This window comes from Sceloporus occidentalis, unplaced genomic scaffold (assembly GCF_023333645.1).
Source record: "Sceloporus occidentalis isolate IW3139 unplaced genomic scaffold, rSceOcc1.0.p SCAF_514, whole genome shotgun sequence".
Taxonomy (NCBI): domain Eukaryota; kingdom Metazoa; phylum Chordata; class Lepidosauria; order Squamata; family Phrynosomatidae; genus Sceloporus; species Sceloporus occidentalis.
Window position 1 is genome coordinate 99,583 of NW_028317494.1, and position 21,319 is coordinate 120,901.

Genomic DNA, 21,319 nt, shown 5'->3' on the forward strand with positions numbered 1-21,319 from the left:
TTGTACGCAATTCCCTAGTTCATAAAGCAAACAGTAACAACCTGCCCTGAACACGTCTGCCTCGGTTGCAGAATAACATACAAGTACAAATGGCTTTATATAATAACAAATAATATAACATTTAAAGAGCTTAAAATGTCAAACATTTTAATTTTTTTAAGAAATTAAGGCAGAAAAATGTTCTGGCACATAGTAGACATCAGTTTATGGGTTCAGTTCGGTTAAGTCTGTAAATTTTTTCTCACTAGTATCAAATTAAGAATAATTGTGCTGTTGTGCCATAAAAAGAATCAGCTCAGTGTAGTGCTGGAGCAAAAAAAGCTGCTCAAAATATCATATGACCGGCCACAATGGCTGCCTCCGGGCAAATAATTAGATTATGCAGGGTTTTGTCAGTGCTCACCTACGTTACTGTAAACTGCGCTGGGTTTTATACTCGAGGAGCAAAATATTTTTTTTTGTCTGGGACTTCCCCATAGATTTGGTCGCACCTTGTACAGCAACCTGCTTGTACTGCCCAATTGGATCTTCGTCGACTGATAATAGACCCATGAACTCAAGTGATCAAGTTCAGGACAAATGAAAATGAGAAGACTGGTCCGACATTCCTCTGTAAAGAGTGAGTCTGCTGGTCTGTATCAAACATGAAGAGAAAAGCCTGGACACATAATTTAACTACATGATGAAAAGGACAATTAGTATCATAAGCGAATCACAACATGAATGCGTCCTCATCATTTCTTCTTCTAATATGGCATCTCTCAGAGGAAGAAACAGTTTGTTCATAACATGCACAATGCTATTAGAGCTATCATAAGTGCTGGATGTGGTGAGCGAGAGAGCATGCAGGACCAAAGAGCCAAAGGTGAAGCTGTTCAACATAAAGGATGTTGAGGTTGGCAAACAGAATTGTCTTACTAGGTGGTATGTATCAGAAAAAAATCAATAAAAGATGGATTTTGACCTTCAAATCCTGTAGTGTTTTACTTTTAGATACGAGATGGATAGTTCCAGCAATGTCCGGGGTTTTGCAGTTTATTGCTAGAAGGAAATCTTACTTCTCCTTGGATTCTGTATATTCCCCGATGAAGGAGCCATCCTCGTTAAATTGATGATGTTCTTCATCACTATACTGCACAAGGCTGTCCACGCTGTCATACGATTTCATGTCCACACTTATGGAATTCATGCTTCTGTTCAGTGGATTATTAGCACTAACACAAAAAGAAGGCAGAAAATATTAGTTCTTTGTAGTTGTAAAGTTTGAATGCTACCAATGGCTTAAAAGTGCAAAATGATCATAACCTGAAGTCGGAAACAACTTCTTGTTTCGCGGGCTGAGTGTTTTCTTCTGTGGAAGGAGCTTCCTTTTCCATGACTGCGTTAAAAAAAGACATGAAGAAAATGTGAGCAAATAGTACCTCATTAGTGAAAAAGAATCATAATGCAGTATATGTCTACGCAGAAAGTATACCAGCATTTCCAAGGCAAAGTGTAATAATCTGTTTTATTACAGAAATATAGTGGGTAAAAGGGCACAAACGAAGAAATTCTGCTTCTAACCAAACATTTTTTTTCTCTCCCTACCATCTTACCGGGATATTTTCCACCCTTATTTCTCTGCACAAAACAAAGAAGGAGCAGGACAAGAGTTAGCAGAGCGATTGCGCACATTAATCCAATGATCCAGCCATGGGTGGTGAGACTTTGGGAAGCATCACTGTAAGCTGCCAGGGAAAAGAATGAGAATATTAGGATTGTGTGAGCACACGTGCGAATACATACAATGTTTGCTTCATATGTGAGAAAAGAATAAGCCCAGCAGTGCTACGCAGCTGAAATGATTCTCGCACGCGGCCAGAACATTAGGAGCACAGTAAATGGCAACATCATGGAACTCAACCATCAAATGTATTAAACTGAAATCTAGAAAGTTTCAGTAAAATTGGGGCATCCGAGGGATACTGGATAGACTAGCACACCTTCGATGTGTGGGGCTAGGGAAGGGTATTTTTATTATTTATAATTTCTAGGTCTGCCCTACTTAACATCCCGTATGCCATAGAGCAGGGGAAGGGGGCATGGGATGGATTCTGTGCCTGTCCAAAGGATCCATAAGTTTCTACCCTCCAATCCCATTGACCAGGGGTATTTCATGCTCTCTGTTTTGGGTACGTGGGGGAAATAACTTGGTTTTTCAAAAAAAACAAACAAAAAAAAAACATTTATTGGTACTTTATGTTTATTGAAACAACCTGGGACAAAGCCCACTTTTCTATTCAAATCTACCATATAAAACGCCTATAAGCAAGGGACTTCTTCACTGGCCTCAGTCCTGTGCTGCTGCCTCACGATTATTACACTTGTAATAAAATGTACACATGGGTCCTATTTCTTTGGCGCACTGTTTTATAAATGCACCCATCCGATGGTTGCACATAACCACCAACCCACAGTTTGGGTGCGCAGTAAAGCAGCACCAACCAGGAGGAAGGACAGGAAAAGGTAGCGAAGGAAGCAGAGTGAGATGGAGAATAGCGGAGAAGCCTGGAAGAGAAGGGAAACCCTGTGAGGAAAGTTTCCAGACACGGAACTTCTACTCGTGTCTTTCCCCACAGCGATCCCATTCCAGTGTCCCACATGAAACCCTCCGCAGCAAGCCATAATATATCAACTCCTTCCTGATTAATTTCCCCATTTAACGCCCATTTTAATCTGTTGTGATTGGCTGTCCTTCATAACCCAGCTCTGGGCTCATAAATGGGACAGCAAAAGCTCCAGCTGTACATGATGCTTAGAAAGAGCTCCGGTAATAAGGACTCATATTCTGCTTAATGGAACCTTGAGAACAAGTGTTTATGAACAACAGGTTCTGTTTAGTCATTAAATCCTAGCACGGATCCATGCCGTGCTCTGCCGCACACCGGGTCAGACGTTCATTGAATAGTAAGTAAAGGAATTGGACCTCATACTTGCTTGTGTCTCTGTCCGCCCTTCTTCGCTCACAGCTCTGCCGCAGCCAGCAATGGTACATGCCCTCAGGTAGAATTTATACCTGGTACCGAGTTCCAGCCGGGGCACTCTCCAGCTGACAGCCGATGGCTCTTTTATGCTGATATTTTGCATGCTTCCAACTTCATCCGTATCATTAACTGAAACACAGTCCACATAGATCAATGCTTCAAGAGATGGCAATATATTTGAATATGAGCCAAATGTTACATTTGTTACGGTTCTTGCGTAAATTATTCACATTTTTCTGTCTTTTTTTCCCAATTTTATTTTGAGGACAACTGCAAAGAAACGTGGGCAGGAAGCTTTAAACATTTTTAGCACAAACGTTCATGTCCTGTGAAATAGTCTTCGTATGCAAGATCCATTTTTTTTTCCATGATGGCACCACGGATTTCTTATCCAGTCACGTGAATTTACTGCTGCCTAGAATAACGTGGGAATGCCCGCATGGAACGACATAGTACGAGAGCCGGCGCGTTTATATGGCCCTCAAGTCACTCGGGAGCTCTGTGTGAACGTACTTATCTGGTAGTGCAGTAAGTAGGCTGTCAGAATCCCATTTACATTTCTCGGTGGCCCCCATGACAAGGTGAAGAAATTGCTGTCTGGGCTCATGATTCGCAGGAAATGCGGCTGTTCAGGAACTATGCAAAATGGAGATATTAGGACCTCTACCTTCTAGCTGCAGGGTTTTGCTCAATGGAACAAACAGAACATGACATACTTTATTAATAGATTGTGACTTGAGTCATTTCAATGTGTATCATATCATGCAACGCAAACATTTCTCTAAAATGACTAGTTGGGTTACATGGCCATCATGCTTCGCCAGAAAACAGCCATGGTGACAGTATAAAGCTGCGCCTTCGTGTAACTTTGATGTCACATATACCTCTGTTCATTAAACACTTTACAAGGAATATTCATACCAACAACAAAACATGCTCCGGTCTAACCTTCAGACGTACGAGGCACGGAGAAAGCTGCCATCTGACTTGCGTGGCCTAAATCGAGATTTAATGGGAAGACACGGTGTGCTCTTTCTGTGAATGTTTTATTTGGTCATGGGTTTTCTGTTGTGGATTTTATTTAGCCAATGAACACATTGCTCACCTCCTTCAGGAGTCCGAAATGTAACAGGCGAGCTTGCAGGTCCGTCTCCACGTGCGTTAAATGCAGCAACAGACACTTTGTATTCAGTGAACGGAATAAGACCTGGAATCATCCCCCACTCTCTGTGACCATGAAATATCAGAACATGGTGGTCAGCATGGTGCCTCTTCCCATCTGCCAAATCTCTTACTCGCCAATAGATTATCTAGATGTGAATCACAGAGACACAGACAGTTTATAGAGACTCTACTATACCATATGTGACACGGTCAGATCAATAAGGCTCTCTATAGGGTATTATTAGCTCTGGAACAGTTTCTATCTTGTATAGACACAAGGGATAGGGGGCTTTCTTCACTAAGGGGGGAGTTGACTGGAGCGTCATGCTTCAGCTCTTTAGCTGCACTATTCATTATGAGTTTCTGCTGTAGGGAGAACTTGGCCAGTATTGTATAATCCAGGTTTCGCCTGGAAACTCCAGTTGAATCGCCAATTGTCCAGGTCCCAGCCCTCTATCTCCAGGTTGCGAGACATTTTGGCACACCCACTCCACGCCCTAATCCCCTCCCAACCCGCTTAAAAACATTTTGCCACGCCCACTCCACGCCCTAATCCCCTCCCGACCTGCTTAAAAATATTTTGGCACGCCCACTCCACGCCCTAATCCCCTCCCAACCTGCTTAAAAATATTTTGGCACGCCCACTCCATGGCCTATTCCCCCCTCCCGACCCTCTTAAAATATTTTGCCACGCCCACTCCATGCCCTATATCCCAACCCTTGTAAAAATATAGTGAGTTTGTGGCTACCCACTGTTACCCCAAAAAGGGAGGGCTCAGATCAGCCATAGTTTTAAAGTTCCCAGGTATGTGTATAATGTATAGCTAAATCAGTGAGCCATTGAATTATACATTATACAGGGTCGGCCCTTCTTGCTGGAGAAACCTTTAAAATAAATAATAAAGTGAGGCAGTTGAAACCACAAACTCTCTCTTTAGTGAATAGACCCCAATGTGTGTGTTTGCAGGATGTTAATGCAGCTCACTGTTCTGGGCTCAGCATGCGAGCCGAGTCCTCTTTCAGGTCATCTTGGTCTGTCAGTTCTAGTTCTGTCAGACCCTTGAGAAAGGAGAACCGAAACGGCGTAGGGGAAGTGGAGGTCATATTTACACAATGGGTAAGCAGTGTAGCATTTTATGGTAATACCTTTTAGTGGTTATCAGATGGTCCATGTATATATGCTGGAATGTGATGGCATGTTATAATGGATCAAGGTTATTGTGTTGCCCCGTTTGCTCCATAGAGAGTAATTGAGGTGTCTACGCCTTATTTCCATTTACATTATAGCCATAGTGCATACAGGCTCAGGGCCGGCCCGACAATGGAGCCGAGTGGGGCAACCGCTCCAGGCACTTTGCCGCCCCAAGCCCCCCCCTTTTTTTTTTTTTTTTTTTTAAGCGAAAGACAGAGAAAGGGGCGCGAGTGGTTTTCGCTTACCAAGCTGTCGGTACCGCTCGGCGCCCCTCTCTTTCTCCTCTGCGGCGAGTCTCCCTGTTCGGTCTCGGTGCCGGCTTGTAATGCTGAGTGCCGGCGCTCATCATTACAAGCCGGCACCGAGACCGAACAGGGAGATTCGCCGCAGGACTGCTGAAAGGTAAGTACAATGGGGGGGGGGAGGAAAGGTAGATAATGGGGGGCGGCAGGGACGGAGGGAGAGGAAGGGTAGATAAAGGGGGGGGCAGCATTATAAAATTCGCCCCAGGCGGCATTTTGCCTTGGGCCGGCCCTGTACAGGCTACTTTACATATGCAACTCTAGTACCTTCATATGCTCGGATTTGTTTCTAAGAGATCTTCTTGTTCAATATTTGAGTGCTGTATGTGTTTTTATATTTTTGTATAATAAAGATATATATTTTATTTTTGAAGGGCTTGTTTTGAACTAATTTTTTCTACGTATACAATTTATGAGGAGTTTCCCTAGTTTAATGACATGATCTTAATATACACCATGAAATTCATAGGATGGAATTATGAGTGAGAGGTGTTTTGGGATTCCTGTGTGTTACAGACCCTTTGAATGTAGGGACTGTAAGAAGAGCTGTGTGAGTTGTTGGCACCATCAAAATAAAAGTTAAGAATTATACCATACAGCAGGTGGGAATACTGTATACACATACCCCCAGCTTTCCAAGTGCCCAAATTGAGGTGTGTGGCAAGAGGCAGGGAGGGACAGGGCCGTCCTCTAAAATGGACTCAAGGGGTGACTGGCCTCCTGTCTTTCCTGAAGAGCTACCTCTCTGGGCTGATCTGGAGATGTCACAGGATCCTTCAACCACCCATTGCAAAAGCGAGACAGTGGGGCAGCTACCTGAAAATCAGGACTGTCCCGCATAATCTGGGACTGTTGGAAGTTATATATACATAGAGTTGAATTATTCATGGACAAACACTATAAGCCAGGCAGCCGTGGCTCAGGAAATCTTACTGCAGACACTTGACTTCTGTGTTCTCAGACATGTTTCTTATTGCTTCCTAAACTCTACGTAGATCTAGACATATAGGTTTAGGGAAACAAGAGTAGATCCCCCCCCCTCCTCACTCGCTCACATTACCTTGTAACCTGACAGATGTCCTCGTACCCTGTCCTGGGAAATACCTATCCACGAAACCTTAACCACAGAACTGTTGGCAACGTCCACGGTCACTTTGGGTGGAGAGGCATCAGGAGCTGGCAAAATACACATAGAAAAGTCTTCATTTCAGATTTATTTACGTTATGCAGAGAGCCTCAGCTCACCAATCCACTGCCATCATCACACATAATATTTCAATGAAAAACACTTGGGAGAGCGCGCTGGACGATGCTTCGACCAGCAAGAAAAGGGCATCGGCTTACTTTTCAGTCCCTAGAAATGAACAATGTTCCTCCTCCTAGATCTGTGTGTGTATGTGATATTAGATTGTATTAAATAATATTATAATATATTGTAATTTAATATAAAGTGGGGTGTGCAGTGTAGGGTGTGTAGTGAGATGTGGGGTGTGCAGTGTAGGGTGTCGTGAAGGGGTGGCATGATTTGTGTCAATGATGGCTTGATTGAATTCTCTTGGACTAATATCTAATATATATATATATAACTAAGGAACATATTGTAGATAACCAGCTGCCGGCAATGTGGCAGAGGGGCCGCCTCCACCCCAAACCTTCCGCCCTAGGCTTCACTGATCCCTAAGGAAGAATTGGCCAGACTACCACTTAAAACAAAGCTCGGGTAACCTCAGCGCCCGTATAAATTACTCACAGTCCTCTCCGGAGTATGCCGTGTGCACTTGTGGTTCTGGACCGGTGCCCATCTTATTAACGGATTGAACACGAACATCGTACAGAACAAAAGCTGGGGTATCCTTTATAAGGAAGTGGTGCCGGTTGACATTTTCATGATGCCAGTCTGTACTCGCACCTTGGCGACGCCAACTAACTCTGTAATGAAAGCCTGGACCGTTCTGCTCTTCTACTTTTAGTGGCTGAAAGATTAAGAGAAATACATTTATAGACTCGAGACAGTATAGATTCTTTCAGTAACTAAAACAATGCCTCTTTGTGCCCCAAAGTGTCTGTTCCCCTATTCACCCCCTGATGCCCCTCTTTTCTAGGGGCTCAAAATGGTTGCTGGCTATGGGGATATCACAGGGTTCTGCAGCCCTAATAATATGTAATTTTCTTACATTTCCAGTAATCCTCTCCCATTGATTAATGTCTTACTTTTTTGTACTCACCTCCCACGTAACTATCATTTCCTTTGATGTATCAGCTTTAATATTAATGATTTCAGGATTCTTATCTGGGACTGCAAAATAAGGTAGAATCAAGTAAACAGGAGGTTCTACATAAATGTTTTTTCCCAGTACTGCTATTTTTTTATATTATTATGTACTAATAAGGAATGTGTCTTACATTTCTAATATAACATGTTGCTGTATTTTCTTGTTAAAAACATTTCAGCTGGACCTCTGAATCCTGTCTGTTTTCACTGAAGGTGAGTTCCCTTTAAGTAGTTCTAGTTTAAAGGGACCTCACTCCCATCACAGCTATCACACATCACTCACACCACACTTATCGCACAAAACATCTCAAACTCACACACATATCACTCCCATTACACAGTATACCTCACAACTATTACACAAAACATCACACACACACACATCACACTACACTCTCATCACGCCTATCACATAGAACACCTCACTCAATCACAGTCATTGGCCATCATTTTGTAAATGTGGATCTGTAAAGCTTTGCCGTGTCACATGCATGAGCATTAAATGGCAAATGGGAGTGGCTGTAGTAGGTCGGACTGCTGCGATGTGATACACAGGGGAGGGCTTTGAAAGAATGACAGGTCTCTGTTTCTAGGCAACTGTAGTATTTCAGTAAACTTTTAAACACAGTTTTTTAGAGGCATACATCATATCCACTGTGATAGCAAATGTTTCCCCAGTCTGAAGATCACATGGAAGGAGAACGGAATGGAGGTGACAAAGAGCAATATAAGGTGATGCAAAACATAAAATGATAATTTTTAATGTATTATCGCATTATGGAAATGAAAATGACTGATTCTTCGGGTAACTGCTACAAGCCCTCCGTTTGCCTTTCTTCCACTTTCAGTTGGTGGCCCCCAAGGTTCAGTCCTCGGCCCTCTGCTGTTCTTTCTTTATACTTCGTCTCTTGGCAAACTCATTTGGCCTCCAGTATCATCTCTATGCAGATGATACCCAGATCTACCCGTCTGCCCCGGTCTCTGCGTCTCTCACGTCCCATATTACCAATTGCCTGTCTGCTATTTCTTCATGGATGCCACAACGCTACCTGAAACTTAATCTTTCTAAAACTGAACTCATTATCTTCCCTCCCTCCATCTCCACTCCAGAACCTGAATTCTCTATCGCCATTACCCACACGACTATATCTCCTACTAACCAGGCCCGATGCCTTGGGGTCATCCTCGACTCAAACCTCTCCTTCATGCCTCACATTCAGTCCCTCGCCAGATCCTGCTGCTTGCACCTAAAAAACATCTCTCGTATCTGCCCGTTCCTCACTCAAGAATCCAAAAAAACCCTTCTTCATTCACTTATTTCCCGTCTTGGCTATCGCAACACTCTTGTGGTTGGCGCTCCACTGTCTCTACTCTCTCCTCTACAGTCTGTCCTAAATGCGGCTGCTAGGCTTATCTTCCTCGCACGTCGCTCCTCTTCTTCTTCCCCCCTCTGTGAAACCCTCCACTGGTTCCCAATTACCTTTAGAATTAAATTTAAAATCCTGGTACTGACATATAAGGCCCCCCATAACACTGCCCCCCCTCCATAACACTGCCCCCCCTCCATAACACTACCCGCAATAATACTGCCCCTCCATACATTTCTGCCCTCATAAGCAAATACTCCCCTACTCGATCCCTACATTCTTCCCATGGGCTAAGGCTCTCCTCCTCACTTATCACCTCTTCCTTTTCCCATCTACAAGATTTTACTTGGGCTGCCACCATATCGCTGGAATCTACTCCCCCCGAACCTTCAGCTTTCACCTTCCCTCCCAACATTCAAGAAACATCTAAAAACCCACTTCTTCAGAGATGCCGCGCCATCTTAGCTGCTAGAATCTCCTTGTCACTGATACCCCCACCCGTCACCGATACCCCCGACACTACCTCTCACCCGTCTCTGTGCCTTATGTTTGTCACCCCATTCCTTCAAGATTGTAAGCTTGCGAGCCGAGTCTCTCCCCCCCTAATGTATCGGTTTGTCTTAGTCTGTCAGACCCCTTGAATATATGTATTGTATTATGTATTATTGTATTAAGTGCTGTGTAAATTGTTGGCACTATATAAATAAAAGATAAAAATAAACCATATAAGGATAAACCAGAAATAGAACATAGAGCTGGCCCTGTGTAACTTCATACAAAACTTAGGGATAATTAGCTCCAGATTTCAAATGTTATTAATATATTCGGAGATATATCCTGGCGCGCTAACGGAACATGTTTCCAGCTGGCACATGGCATGATGCTTGGAGACGGACAATGTGACTCTGGTTTGAACAGACGGCCTTTGCTATCAACTGCATACATACATTTATGTAAAGTTAAAGATCTGGAGAGCCATTTAGGTGCTATTTACGTACCCGCAGGAGGAGTGCTATACACTTCAGAGACAGGACTTGGTGGGCTTTTTCCCATTTCATTTTTTGCGAACACGCGGAACTCATAGTTATAATAAGGCTCCAAAGACAGAACGACAGATGTAATGTTCTCTGTAACACTAATGAGATCTTCCCATGTCCCAGGATCCTGGCGACTTTTCTTTGCTTGCACGAGATATTCTGCAATAAATAAAGAGAAAGAATTGGTTTTGTAGGCATATTTTGAGAAATGCTGGTTCTGATCAGAAGACAATGTCCTGTTCACATCCCTCTCACTTTCCTGTAACCTAAATGACTTTTCATTGATGACAGCTTTTCCTGACATTCACGCACCTGAAATTGGACTGTTCTGGGAATCTCTTGCTATCCACGATAATATCATACTCCGCGTCTGCTTTCCTGAGAGATGCAGGCTTTCAGGGGCACTGGGGACGTCTGTGGAGTTTACATATATCAATAAAAGCAAAACCCAGCAGTTCACTCTTCAAGCCCCACTCCCAAAATGGTGGATCTGTCCTACAAAGCCCACCGAAAGGGCACAGTGCATCACTGTCACGTGTGAGAAGCCATAACAAGTAGTAACAACTTAGAACAGGTTAGGTTTTATATTGGCACAATTGCTGTCCTGGAGAGCTTACATTCTAGGTGATTATATACAAGCCTAACGTTTGTAAAGTCTCATTTTATAAATCGAAACCTGGTATCCCTTATTGGCAGTTTCTTCCCTTGTGTCCCCTCAGCCCATCCTAATCAGCACTATGTTCCAGATTTTACGCAAATATCCTGCACCTCACCCCAGTTTGTTACAGACAAACGCTGGTTGAACCCACCGCGCACACTGAGCCGAGTCTCTGCAGCCGCACCGTCCATCGAGGTGGATCCTGTACAGCTATATAAGCCTGCGTCCTCCCAGGTTACATTAACAATGGACAAGGTATCAGAGTTCAGGTTTATTCTGTAGAAGAAAGGTGATTGGAGAGCTTGTAGCATATATGTAGTATATATTTATAGGTGCAATATTACGCTAATAATTATCATTTTATGTTTTGCATTACCTTCTATTGCTCTTCGTCATCTCCTCTCCGTTCTTCTTCCATGTGATCTTCAGACTGGGGGAAAGTTTGCTATCGCAGTGAATATGGCACGTCAGGGTGACACTGTGTGACCGTTTAAACCATGGGTTCTCCGGGCGCAAAGACACAGTTGTTGGTTCTGGAAGATAAAACAAACACATACATTCCTGCTAACACACAGAAATCACACACAGACACTCATTCATCCACTAATTCACTCCTAACCCAACCTCCTGCTCCAAAGTGTCACCTTCACATTATTTCACACTCAATAGAATTCCCTTTATTCATTAGAACCCACACATTCTTTAACTTCCTGAATATGAAACATTCTAATGTCTCCCATTCCTGTGGAGCCTTTTATTGCAGATTCCCTGGAGATCCCCTAAGAGAAAGTAATGTCTTATTTGGCGAGGTGTGGCCAGTCATTTAAAGGGCGGTGCTAAACACTCGTCCCCGCCCAGAAGTCCGATTCTGGGCTAGGTAATTGTCTCCGATTGTTACCGAGAAGCTCCAGATGCGCAGCGAGGGTCCCGTTTCCTTGTGAGTTCGATGCGTGGCACATATAGACTCCGGCATCCTGTGCTTGGGTCTTCAGAATATGGAGAGTGCCGTTCTCGAGCGTCATGTGCTGAGCCTCCAGCATCTCCTTCCGGTACCTAGCACAAAATATCCAGGGGAATAAGGGAGAAAAAACGTTGTTTAACAAATAATGGTCTGAGACACCAGTACTGGTGCATTTCTCCCAAGTCACCCTGTTCAGTTTGTCCAGTTCCTCACCCTAATCCCTTTACTCTGCTGCCCCTTTTTCCTCCCCCATGCCCCTCTCAGAATGTTTGCTGGGTATTTCAGGGTTCTACAGCCCTAAAAGCCCCGACAATGTGTACAGAAACAGCAGGAAACGGTTATGTAAATAAACTACATTATTCTAAATGAATCACTCGGTCACTTAAATGTCTGATCGCAGGGCCCGTCTGCTTTGGCCACATAAATTGGGGTGCAGGGTTACCACCGCCTGCCCAGTTTCACTTGGACACTAATTAACAGACCGTGAGCGAGAGGGACCATTCTCTGAGCCAGGCGCCTGAAAAGTGTAACATGCTATCTCCCTCCTTATCGCGTGTCTTAATCCTCTCCCAGAAGGCTGTGAAAGGATTACTGGGAGTATTTTCATTGTGCGATATTCGATTAGGAAGTAAAAACTAATAATAATACTACTAATACTAATACTAAGTATGTGGAAGCCATTGGCTGTCCCTCACTAGTGGAAACAAATGACGTAGCATGATACAAGATATTTACCAGAACACCTTTGCGTGAGGAACAGCAAAAACATTGCAATGCAGGTTGGCGCTGTGACCGAGAACGACCGTGTAGTTTCTTTTATCAGGCGTGAGGATCAACGGGGCAATATCTATTCAGGAAGAGGAGGAAAGGGGCTTTATACAACCATACCTAGACATAATTCAAATCGGTACATCAGCCTCACAAATGGTGGAGAGCTGGCAACCATTGGGACCAAGGGCAATTCTAGTCAAGTCCCCAGTAATAAAGTAGCAAAAATCTCATGTAATGGACAACACAGAAACTTCACAAATGGGGGGGGGGGGCAAAAAGGATCCAGCCATGTTATAAACGCTGATTAAATTCCTCATTACACTACCCACTGTGATGGCTGTATGTTAAATGAGGATGACCATGGGCAGGGGCAATCACACTGCCCCTCTTGCCAACCCCGCTTGAGGGTTTCACTCCCATTCACAAAACTCCTCACAACGTATTTTCTTGTGAAAATAATTTCCATACCTAAAACATCGATATTCGCACTGGCAAGGATTGAGCCGTGTCTATTTGTTGCTTCACACTGGTACACGGCACTGTCCATCAGCTGCAGGTTCTCAATTCTTATTTCTTCATGGTTTGGGGAAATAGTCTCTCCTTTTAGACAAAGACAAAAACCCACAGAATTCTGTGGTTAAACTCCTTGCCCCACGGGTCAGCCCTGAGTGCTACTGCAAGAGTGAGCTGAACCCAACAGCATGGAGCCGACTGATTGCTCTACATTTATCAGGCTTAGTAGAGTAATTACAATTTTATTAAGACTATTGTTACAATGTCCAGGACATACAGATGACTAATTTCTTTGTCCTGCGACTAATTTACACCTCGTTTCCAAATCAAACTAAGGTGGTGTGACCTGGACTCTAGTGGAAGAGGTGGCCTGCATGTGGCGGTCACATAGTGACTGTGGGCGCAAGTCCCATAACCTTAATGGGATTAAGTTTTTTTTAATCCACCCTGCATTGCCATCTGCTTTATAACTCTTTTCAGGGTCCATATCCTAACGAGATCTCCAGTAAAAGATCACTAATATGTGGTTTTGATAGATAGATAGATAGATAGATAGATAGATAGGATATATGTACACACAGTCATGTGAAAAAAGAAAGTACACCCTTTTTGTTCTATATATATAGTTTCAGGATATAATTACAAGTTTCCTTAGTAGGTCTAAAAATTAGGTAAACACAGCCTCCAGTGAACAACAACTAATACCATATTACACCATGTCATGATTTATTCAACAAAAATAAAGCCAAAATGGAGAAGCCATGTGTGAAAAACAAAATACACCTTATGATTCAGTAGCTTGTAGAACCACCTTTAGCAGCAATAACTTGAAGTAATTGTTTTCTCTATGTCTTTATTAGTCTCTCACGTCGTTCTGGACGAATTTGTGGCCACTTTACAATGTTGTTTCAGTTCACTGAGGTTTGTAGGCATTTGTTTATACATAGCTCTCTTAGGGTTCTGCCACGGCATTTCAATCGGATTGAGGTCTGGATTTAGACTGGGCCATTCCAACACCTTAATTCTTTTCTTGCTCAGTCATTCTGTTGTAAATTTGCTGGTGTGCTTGGGATCATTGTCCTGGAGCATGGCGATTTCCATGCTATGGAAGCAGTAAGACTGTACTTAGTGTCTCACACATGGCTTCTCCATTTTGGCTTTATTTTTGTTGAATAAATCAAGCCAGTGTTATTTTTACATGTGTTGTTGATTATGTGAGGTTGTATTTACCTAATTTTTAGACCTTGTAGACCTGCTATGGAACAGATGATTGTTATTATGTCCTGATATGTAAAACCATAGAATGCAAAGAGGGTATACTTTCTTTTTCACACGACTTATATATACATATATATATATATATATACATATATATATATATATACACACACACACACACACACACACACATTATATATATTTGCCGTAATTGCATTGAGCATTTTAGTAAAATTTTAAATTCAAACCTTGGTCCCTCGTGTCATATTAAACATTATCTGTAAGGTACGTTTCTGGCTCTTCCACTAAACTCACTTTGCAGAGGTTGCCCATTTCTCTTCCAGTGTATCTCTGGTCTGGGATTTCCAGAGGCTGAACAATGTAGGACGACGCTGGAGGCCACGCTCTGCACGCTGCTTTCTGGGCACTTCTTCCATTGAGGAGGTTCTACAAGGTGCAAGAAACCCCCGAGCAATCATTCCACATCCATTACAGCAAAATTGGCATCAACCAAGAAGAACAAAAAGTACCAAATCTAGATGTGGTACTTTGAGTAATACTTTATGATGAGCTTGGCACACAGGCTCTATATCACCATTTAGTAATCTCCTAAAATGTACCAAACTATGCATTGCTTTACCATACTAGTTTTTTCCAGAGTACACTTTGCCCCAGACCCCATGGAGCTGGGTAAATTTCAGAAAGGGTGTAAGGAGTGTTTTAGTTCTTTAGGTAGGAGAATAGAAGCTCATCCTCCATCATTTTGGTTTAAGCTGTGATTAAGAATTCATTGGGTGAGGTATATAAACAGTGGCTTACACTGCTGAGCGCTGGGATATCACCTAATGACTCGGACACTCTGATACAGGTAATGTTACTAAAGAGATTATGCCGGCCATGGGCCGCCCTCCATATTGTAACTGAGACGTTTACAAGGAAAATGTCTGATCGCAACCTGCCCTTGGTTATGAGGCCGAGTTTTTTATCATCACTTCCTAAGCCAGAATGCAACCCTCCATATAAAGCTTTTACCTTTCTTATCACAGATATTGATATCCGTTATGGCCAGCAAGGTAAAATTTTATATTTTTTTCTCTCTTGCCTCCCATGGGGTCCCCTGATGTGGCTACTGAGCTTGTCTGCTTTGACTAAAAGTCTGCCCCAAAGCAGTGGGTTCGTGCAGAAAATCATGTCTGTGTGCAGACTTAGTTTTAGCACCGATCAATACAAGCACCAAGGCGGCATGGAGGGTACACATAATGTTTCTCCATGCGTACAAATGGTATTCGCACGCAGAGTACTTTTCTTTGAAGGGTAAGTGAAACAGTAATAGACTGTATATGTGACCGTGTACACATACCTTCCACGTGAACATGAAAATCATGCTGTGCTACTCCACCAATATTTTTAGCTGTACAGCGATAGATTCCATGATCGCTGGCTTTAATGTCATTTATCTTAAGCTGTTTTCCATAGTTCCCAAGTACTGCCCTTTCCGGTGGCAATTCCGCCCTCTCCTTTTGCCAGAAGATCTTTGGTGTTGGTCTAGAAATAATAAAAATTATAAAACACTTGTTTTGTCTAAGTATACATATACATGTAGCATGTGCTTCATATACGCTCTGCCCTCTCCTCTGAAATCTAGCTCTCATGCCCGCTTACTGCCCCTATCCTCTGGAATGCCCTCCCTGGCCTATCTGTCTTGGCCCCGGACTTTGATGCTTCAAGAAATCCCTCAAGATCCACTTCTTTTAAGGATGGCCATGAACTTATGCCGTAACCGCCTTCCTCCCATATTCCTTTAGCTCACCTTTCCTCGTCCCTCTCCTGTGATCCTTATACTAGTGTGTCTGGTCTATCCCTAACGGCGCCACTTTTACCTCTTGTGTAATACACCCCTACTCCCTCTAGATTGTAAGCTCTTGGGAGCAGGGCCCTCCTCGCCTGTTTCTGTAAGTCAAGTTGTTATGTTATTTACTACTTATTATGTACTGTCGACCCATTGTACAGAGCTACGGAATATGATGGTGCTATATAAAAGAAAGAATAATACATTTTACAAGGGTGGCTCGGTGACTTTACTATACATAATACATTGCAGATTTAACTATACCTTATAAAGCGGTGGCTCAGTCAATTACCTATGCATTATACAGGGCCAGCTAAGCCTTAACCCTCACTTGCTAGGGCAAGCCCTTAATGTGCAGTGAATTAAGGGAGTTGAAAGTCTCCTTATTAGTGAATAAATCCCAGAATCTCCATTTATTGCAGGCGTATCCCGCTAAGATTTGCTGCTCCACTCCATGAACTTCTTAGTTTCTGACCCTACAATTACAGAGGTGCGTCGCTTGGAGTGAACTTTCCTTTACGAACCTGTCGCTTCGAGCGTCGTGTCTTGTTTCTATATCTTTTTCAAAACACTACTGCCATGGAGAACAAATCGTGATAATCCTACTTCGTCATAGTCCAAATCTACTCCATGGATGTTTAAACTTTCTCTTTAACTGTAATAGGAAAAGCTATCCAAATGCTTTCTGGCTACAAAGCTAGAAATAAAAGGACTAATCCTAATTGGCAACATATCTTCCTTATATGGCCTCTATGCAAAAGCTCTGCTAAAGCATGAAATGAGGAGTTCCAAAAACAAAAGAAGGTATAAAATTAGCAAAGATGGCGCAGCGATCGTCCCTTGTATCTGAAATATTTCATCTTTGACACTCACAGTCCCTCCGCAATGCATTCCAGCGTCAGCAGCTCTCCTTTCAGGACTGTGACAGAACTGCTCGTTCCCGGTGGAGTCATCATTGTTGGTCTCCTTTCCTGAAACGTATTACCTAAAATAAAAACGTTATTTTTAAACTGATATCATTGCTGTATGGCAACATCAGCAGCACAATAAGAGCTGCATTTTAGTTGAAGATGGGGGGTCCCGCAGAGCCCTCTTTTGTTTGTCCTCGGGTTTAAGTAGAAGCCACGCACTAGAAGCCTTACTCAAGCTCCAGATTGAATGCCGAACTGGGATAAAGCCCCTGTTAATATTAGTTTTATTGGACACTTAGCTTTGGGAGGTGTGAATAGGCTGCTGATAAGAAGCAAGGGTAACAGAGTAAGTACAAGAAAGCAATTTCTTGCGTCTAATTGATGATGGGCATAACGACGGGTATTATTATTTACGGTTTTGGTCTACCAAAGGCTATACAGGATTTCCTCTTTTGATCCCCAGATGTTTTAATGATCATTATTTAACACTGCTTGATGGGGAAAAAAAAGTAACTTCCCTAGATTTCTAATCTTCCATTTTTCTCTATGTTGTCCCATTAAAAGGTACAACTTCAACAAAAAACTCAATTTTCACTCGGGCTAATACAGCACTTTCCATTTTTCTTCTCATGTTCTCCTTAATGTTCTTACTTGTGTGAACAGCAAGAGTCATGGGGACCTTCTGGACAATTGTTCTGATTCTGGAAAACGCAGCAAAGCAGCAGTAATCTGTTCTACTGTCTGTCTTTTTCACATTCGCAAAATACAAGTTGCCATCTCTCCCTACGGACACGCGTTCATCCTGAGGAATGTGAACAAGGTCTGAAAAAATAATCAACACGTACGTACTGGATACCCTGCCCCATAAAGGCAAATCTCTCAAAGTAACAAAATGTCTATGGAAGAGATATATCGCAAGCAGAAAAACATGATCACTGTAATATAATACAATTTATGAGCAATAATAGATTAAGCAGACACCACACGCTTCCCAGACAGGATCCTAAACAAAGATGATACCCTACAGTTCTTTATGCATATACATGAACTAATGGAGGAATGGACTTCATTAGCATTGCCGTAAAGCATCAGCTCAGTGTGGTGTTTGAACAGGGGAAGTCACCTAAAATATCACATGACCGACAACAATGGTGGCTCCAGGTCTGCAGATAAAGAGAGTTTATAGGAACAAAATGAGATAAAACCAGGTTTTTGATAATGCTACCTACATAACTGTATACAGCGTGGGGGTTATATTACTGTATACAGTGCTGGGTGTTATATAACTGTATACAGCGCTGGGGGTTATATTACTGTATACAGTGCTTTGGGTTTTATTACTGTATACAGCGCTGGGGGTTATTACTGTATACAGCGCTGGGGGTTATTACTGTATACAACGCTGGGGGTTATTACTGTATACAGCGCTGGGTTTAGGGTTAAAAGCATTTAGAACTTGTGGCATATAGTAGGATCCCTCAGAGCCCACCAGGGGTCACATTCCCAGCTATTCTCAGCAAATCGATAAATTTTCTCAACATATTTAAACCATTTGGAAATGATTTGTGTCTTTTTTTTTTTTTTTTTTTTTTAATAAAGTCCTGATTTAATTTCACTTTTGCATTAACGTTCATCTCTAAACGTACCAAGAGTCATCCAGTAAATATGAACCGGAGACAAACCATGTGGGGGATCACAGCTTAAAACCACAGCATCTCCCTCTTCCACTTCTACAGGAATAATGTCTTCATCTGGGAATTTAGGGACTCCTGGTATAAAGAAAAAACTGACATTAAATTATGCCAACTGGATCTTTCAGGTTTAAAGTACATTTATAATAGTAAAACACAGACTCTTATCGCATGCTGACCCGGTCTCACCTCCCGTCCGGCATAACCCTCGGCCTGAACTCTTTTCATTTCCAAAATATTTTTACTTACAAAGCTGTTTTCATATAGCATCGTGATTACATGGAATACATGACAATCATCACTTATTTCAGGTACACGTGTGTATAATATATCATACACTGGCACTAACAAACCCTCTCACCTGGAACAATGAACTGGGTTTCTTCCGACATGGCAGTTCCCAGACGGTTGGATGCATAACAGCGATATGTACCATTATACTCTGCTATATTCTCGTTCGGAAGGATTGTAAAGGTCCCGGAATTCTGACTCATCTTAACTCTGGGGTCAGTGTATGGATCAAATGGATACCCATTCTTTGTCCACTTGTATCTGAATAAGGGGGAGACACAAAAGCTTGGATTTATCTTCAGCCCCATGATAATTTCAGTGGCAGGAACCATATGAATTGGGGCATTTGACGGAGATTTGTGGGAAATGCGCAATAACCAAGGGACTCGTGCGGGGATGACTGCTGTACCAACTCACACCGGGGCTGGATTTCCTTTAGCTTCACACTCGATGGTAAAATCTTCATCTACCGGAAAAGCGATTATGGTCCCATTGCTAGAATGTGTGATCACTGGCAGCTGCTCCACTAAAAAAAGAAAAATCCCCGCGTAAGGCACAGTCCTGCTGATCGGCACTGGAGAAATTCATCTTCCAACAACAGACAGAAGGCCAAAGGAATTATGTTTTACAAAGGGGAAAGGTAACGGGTGTTTGAGGGGCTTCAGACTTAAGCCAAAAACTATTTCCTAATTGATACATACAGAAGAAAAGAAGTGAGAACTTACCTAAAATTGGAATTTCTACAGCATCAAAGTAGTTCAAAAGAACAGCGACGCAGATCAGAACTTGCGCTCGTTTGGAAATCATTCCCTCCTTGTTGCGATTCCAAGAAGAAAGTAAAAGAAAGGATTCTGACTTCTGTTTCTCCTACATGACAGAGGAAAGGCCTTGTCACGTATTTCTCACATGTATGTCTCCTTCCCTAACAAAAAACTAAAAATCCCATGGGAAGGAAATAATAAAACCTGACTCTGGGCACTGGAAACGCTCTTGGTGGATTGCATGCCCTCGCCATTCACTTCTATGTCTGCTCACCTGTTCAAGCAACGCACAGAGATCAAAGCATTCAATGAAAAGCCGCTCCCTGACTTTATAGCCAAAGGCAAACAACTGTAGCCGTCCTTTGCACAGCGGAATCAAAGCGGCTTTCTATATCAATAATGAACAATTAAGTCTTTCATCTTGAGCTGAATATTTCCTACATTATGGTGGTTACTGGAAGCAGATGCAGCGAAAATCAGATCTTAAACTTGCTCACAATCCAAAAGCGGGTAATAGCTTTAGGGTGTTTTTCATAGATTATATACCCAGCAAGCAGCCACAAGTATTCAAACCAGTAGCGGACATGAAGTTATTTTAGGGCAGGTGCCCATATTCCCTCACAAACTAAAATCGTTCCTATCCCAAGTCCAAATTCCAACAACCACTTCAGGAAAGTATTTTGGAAATATGTCAGACAAGCATAAAGCTTCAACAGGTTTCTGCTTGCGCCAGAAGTTACTAAGGGAAATAAAATTGCATTCTTGTTGTCATGGCGATAGAGCAGAAGCTAAAAAGGTACCGAATAGCCATACCTGGGAACTTCTGGGCTCCGGTTACCCGGGGGCTTCCCTTGCGGGACGCGGCCATGACTGCCCACTGATGACGTTAATGGGAGTTCCCACTGATGTCGGGGGCGTTCCCCCATTTAAAGGGGAAATGGGCGGGGAGTGGGGTGTGTCAAGACCCCGTGACCCGGAGGATTCAGCTGCCTCCTGACCTCAGGGGTCCGCGCACATTACACAGGGGCTGTCGTGATACACGTCAGCTGCATCCTGACCTCGGGGATCCGCGCACGTTACACAGGGGCTGTCGTGATACACGTCAGCTGCCTCCTGACCTCGGAGATCCGCGCACGTTACACAGGGGCTGTCGTGATACACGGTAGCTGCCTCCTGACCTCGGGGATCCGCGCACGTTACACAGGGGCTGTCGTGATACACGGTAGCTGCCTCCTGACCTCGGGGATCCGCGCACGTTACACAGGGGCTGTCGTGATACACGTCAGCTGCCTCCTGACCTCGGAGATCCGCGCACGTTACACAGGGGCTGTCGTGATA

At 43.1% G+C, this 21,319-nt stretch overlaps 1 protein-coding gene across 1 annotated transcript; it reads right to left on the bottom strand.

Moving 5' to 3' along the window:
• Positions 1 to 1,054: 1,054 nt before the first annotated feature.
• On the bottom strand, positions 1,055 to 20,849 carry LOC149271443 (neural cell adhesion molecule L1-like protein). The gene is made up of 23 exons (XM_089507420.1): positions 20,795 to 20,849; positions 19,638 to 19,746; positions 19,291 to 19,481; positions 18,885 to 19,007; positions 17,890 to 18,060; positions 17,201 to 17,312; positions 15,839 to 16,023; positions 14,794 to 14,925; positions 13,216 to 13,347; positions 12,712 to 12,823; positions 11,914 to 12,068; positions 11,392 to 11,548; positions 11,131 to 11,291; positions 10,319 to 10,516; positions 7,907 to 7,977; positions 7,432 to 7,654; positions 6,742 to 6,857; positions 4,129 to 4,333; positions 3,537 to 3,659; positions 2,973 to 3,152; positions 1,596 to 1,727; positions 1,306 to 1,378; positions 1,055 to 1,214 (listed from the first exon to the last, which is right to left on the bottom strand). The coding sequence occupies exons 1-23, from the start codon at positions 20,847 to 20,849 to the stop codon at positions 1,055 to 1,057; spliced, it is 3,276 nt and encodes a 1,091-aa protein (XP_089363546.1).
• Positions 20,850 to 21,319: the final 470 nt, after the last annotated feature.

Bases quoted from the DNA above. Each gene is read 5' to 3' on its own strand.
- LOC149271443 (XM_089507420.1), bottom strand. From the start codon at position 20,849: ATGGCCGCGTCCCGCAAGGGAAGCCCCCGGGTAACCGGAGCCCAGAAG. The intron at 17,313-17,889 runs GTAAGAACATTA...TTTTTATTTTAG, and splicing joins GACTCTTGCTGTTCACACAA to GTAATACGTTTCAGGAAAGG. The intron at 13,348-14,793 runs GTGAGTTTAGTG...TTTGTCTAAAAG, and splicing joins AAATGGGCAACCTCTGCAAA to GAGAGACTATTTCCCCAAAC.